The sequence below is a fragment of the Saprolegnia diclina genome (assembly GCF_000281045.1).
Source record: "Saprolegnia diclina VS20 unplaced genomic scaffold supercont1.144, whole genome shotgun sequence".
In the NCBI taxonomy this organism is placed as follows: Eukaryota; Oomycota; class Saprolegniomycetes; order Saprolegniales; family Saprolegniaceae; genus Saprolegnia; species Saprolegnia diclina.
The window spans coordinates 51,782-54,652 of NW_008246211.1; the positions used below are offsets into that span (position 1 = coordinate 51,782).

General features: G+C 59.7%; 3 protein-coding genes across 3 annotated transcripts in view; 1 reads left to right on the forward strand and 2 right to left on the reverse strand.

Annotated features, from left to right (window-relative positions):
• The window catches only part of SDRG_16661 (hypothetical protein), a gene marked incomplete at both ends in the record, with an annotated part of 2,774 nt that extends 2,654 nt beyond the window's left edge, over positions 1-120 (forward strand). Inside the window, one exon of the mRNA XM_008622878.1 lies at positions 29-120. Coding sequence (XP_008621100.1) covers positions 29-120 — 92 coding nt within the window. The remainder of the gene's footprint in view (positions 1-28) is intronic.
• Positions 121-296: 176 nt separating this feature from the next.
• On the reverse strand, positions 297-2,610 carry SDRG_16662 (hypothetical protein; the record flags this gene model as incomplete). The annotated part of the gene is made up of 1 exon (XM_008622879.1): positions 297-2,610. One exon carries the CDS (start codon positions 2,608-2,610, stop codon positions 469-471), a length of 2,142 nt encoding a protein of 713 aa, XP_008621101.1. The 3' UTR covers positions 297-468.
• A 168-nt stretch (positions 2,611-2,778) lies between these two features.
• SDRG_16663 (TKL protein kinase) overlaps positions 2,779-2,871 on the reverse strand; it is a gene marked incomplete at both ends in the record, with an annotated part of 1,447 nt that continues 1,354 nt past the window's right edge. Inside the window, one exon of the mRNA XM_008622880.1 lies at positions 2,779-2,807. Coding sequence (XP_008621102.1) covers positions 2,779-2,807 — 29 coding nt within the window. The remainder of the gene's footprint in view (positions 2,808-2,871) is intronic.

Genomic DNA, 2,871 nt, shown 5'->3' on the forward strand with positions numbered 1-2,871 from the left:
CAAACTGAACAGCAATCTCAATGTCAAGGCGAACACCAGAACGAGCAAGGCTGCCATGACCATGGGAGAGTGATGCAGAGAGAAATGGGTCGCTGCGGTGGCGCACTAGCACTCGAGTAGTTGACCATACAAACGTTCAACTATCTTCTTGCTTTGCTCAACCTCGCTGACGGCCAATTGAGATGCAATCTCGAAGTTTCGATCGTACAGAAGCATCCCTTTATAACGCCCATGCCCTTGTTGCGGTTCCGTGATGCAGACAAGCGCATCGTTATGCTTGGCGAGATAGTGGTATAGGGACTGGTCCCCCAGCAACAATTTTATAGTACATTCGATCCGTGCACCTACAGCTCGACCAGCGCCATGACTCATTGTCCCGCGCTCCTGATTGCGACACGCATGTATGACAATATCGTCCACTATGGATCGTTTCATCTGTTTCGGTCCACAAGACACGCATTTTCAACGTTACAGCAGTCGCACGCGCTTGTGGCCATCGACCCGATCGTAGAAAAGCGGTCCGTCCTCGCAACCATAGAAAAGGCTCGTGCGATCGGAGGGGCGAAACAAGGATGCACACGGCGGGCCATGCGTCATCAGATACTGCAGCACTCGTTTGCGACTGCACCGCGTCGCTGCTTCGATCGCAAATGGCGTCAGTGGGTAGCCGCAGGTCTCGACCACGAGGCGAAGCAGCGCGAGGTGGCCCTTGGCCGCTGCCCGCACCACGATACGCTCTTGCACGCGCTCGGGCAGCGCGATTGGGAACGCTGTCACGATCATGCGCCAGAGGTCCACGTTGCCACACGTCGCTGCGTTGAGATGCAGCACGTGGAGCTCGACCATGACCTCGTCGCTTGTAAGATTGGGGCGCCAGCAGCGGCGCGCTAGGACGTACTCGACAACGGCACCGTGGTTGGCGAGGATCGCTTTCGAGAGAAACTGGCGGTGGCTGCAGCGAAGGCCACGCTCACGGTCGCATAACGTGACGACGGCCAAGTGCCCCGACGCAATCGCGCCGTCCATGCCATGGGCACTCAAACCCCGTCCGTGCGCGAGCAGGTACCGAAGCGTCTCGAGGTGACCATTGCTGGCAGCCCAGTCGGCGGCCCGACCAGATACATGCCTGCACGGACGATAGTCGACGATGCGAAAGGTCGTTTCGTCGGGCCCATCTGGGAGCGAGACAATGACCCAATCGTGGCGTGCGTACTCAATCGCGTCGTCGTCGTCACCGATGGCGTGTACGAGGTGCTGGACAATCTGGAAGTGGTTGTTGGAGGCCGCCATCGCAAGTGCCGATCGTGTCGACACCAGGCCACCGACTTCGACGAGCCAGCGCACCACGTCCTCGTGTCCCATACACGCTGCGAGCTGTATGGCACTCGGGTCGTGGGCAAGGCGTCCGTGGCGGTGGAGCCATCGCAGCACGTGTACATGGCCGTAGTAGCTCGCAAACCGCGTTGCTTGGTAGGTTTTGCAATCCAGACGGCTGTCGTGCAAGAGCTGCAGCGCAATTTCGTCGCCAAAGCAAGCCGCCAAGTCCATGGCCTCGCAGCGGTCCCAAAACACAAAGTTGGCGTCGTCGTTGGGGGGTCGCCACGCCACGTCCGCTTCGGGCGCGTACGTTTGACGAAGGACGTGGAGGGCGTAGCGAAGCATTGCATGGTTCCGCTGCGCAGCCGCCATCTCGATCACTTGCGGCGTGACGGTTTGGTAGCCGCGGTCACAACAGTAGCGCAGCGACGCAAGCCCGAGGCGTTGCGTCAACTTACAGAGACCGAGCGCGTCGACGACAATAATGGGTGCCACCAAATCGAGAGCCTTGAGGTGAGACGTGCCCAACACGCAGCGCGTTCGAGTGGCATCGTACACCGTGGAGGCTAGAAGCATCACATCGGTGTGCTTATAGCCGTGCTGCAGCAAAAAGCGGACGATTGGCGCGTGGCCATTCCGCACGGCTGTCGTCACCGCGGCATCCGAGCAGCCTTCGGTTCTTGTTTCGTGGAGAAAGATGACGACGTCCAGGTGGCCGTTCATGGCTGCACCGTCCATTGCAGTGGCCGTGCACGCCACACCGGCTTCGTGCAGCCAACGCAAAAGCGTCAATTCGCCCGACATGGCCACGAGATTCATCATCTTGGGCGTCGCAAGCTCCGGACACCGTTCATACAAGAGTCGCAAAATGGCTCCTTGGGACGATGCCGCCGCGAGCTCGAGCGCGCCCGACGAAACGAGCGCTGGCGCGTGTCGAAGCCAGAGCTCGACGATCGCCATGTTGCCTTCGACAATCGCGAGGTGCAGCGCCAAGGCCGGGTCAACCTTCGTCGGCGAGACAAAAAGTGCGTGGTGCGAGAGCTTCTCTCTCGGGTGCTTGTACCGCTGGAGGTACGGCAGGCGCGCAAACCGCGTCGGGATGTTGGTGAGATACCCGAATGACTTTTGAACGATCGGAAAGCGCCGGCAGGTCGGGCGATGAACGATGAACGGCACAAACTCGATCGTGTCGACGATTTGCTGGAACGCAGCCAAGGCGTGCGGCAGCCCAATTTGGTAGGCGACGATGGCAGCCACGAGGTCGAGCGACCGGAGCACAGTGCTTGCCGCCATGCTTTTTTCAAACTGACACAACCCCACGCGTGGCGTCGTCTGCGACAAGTCACATCTCTGCGCAAGAGTCACACATGCACACCCATCTCGGGTGGACTGAGTCTGCTGTCGAGCAGGCCATTTCGCCCGTTAGGGGATATCCTTCCGAGGCAGTCGCGTGTGGCGCCGCTAAATGCCAAGCGAATTCCGGAGGTCCTCTCTGTTGTACGAGGCACCGTTCCCAAGTGTGCGCGTACGTGGTTTGCCCCAGTGTCAGTTTTC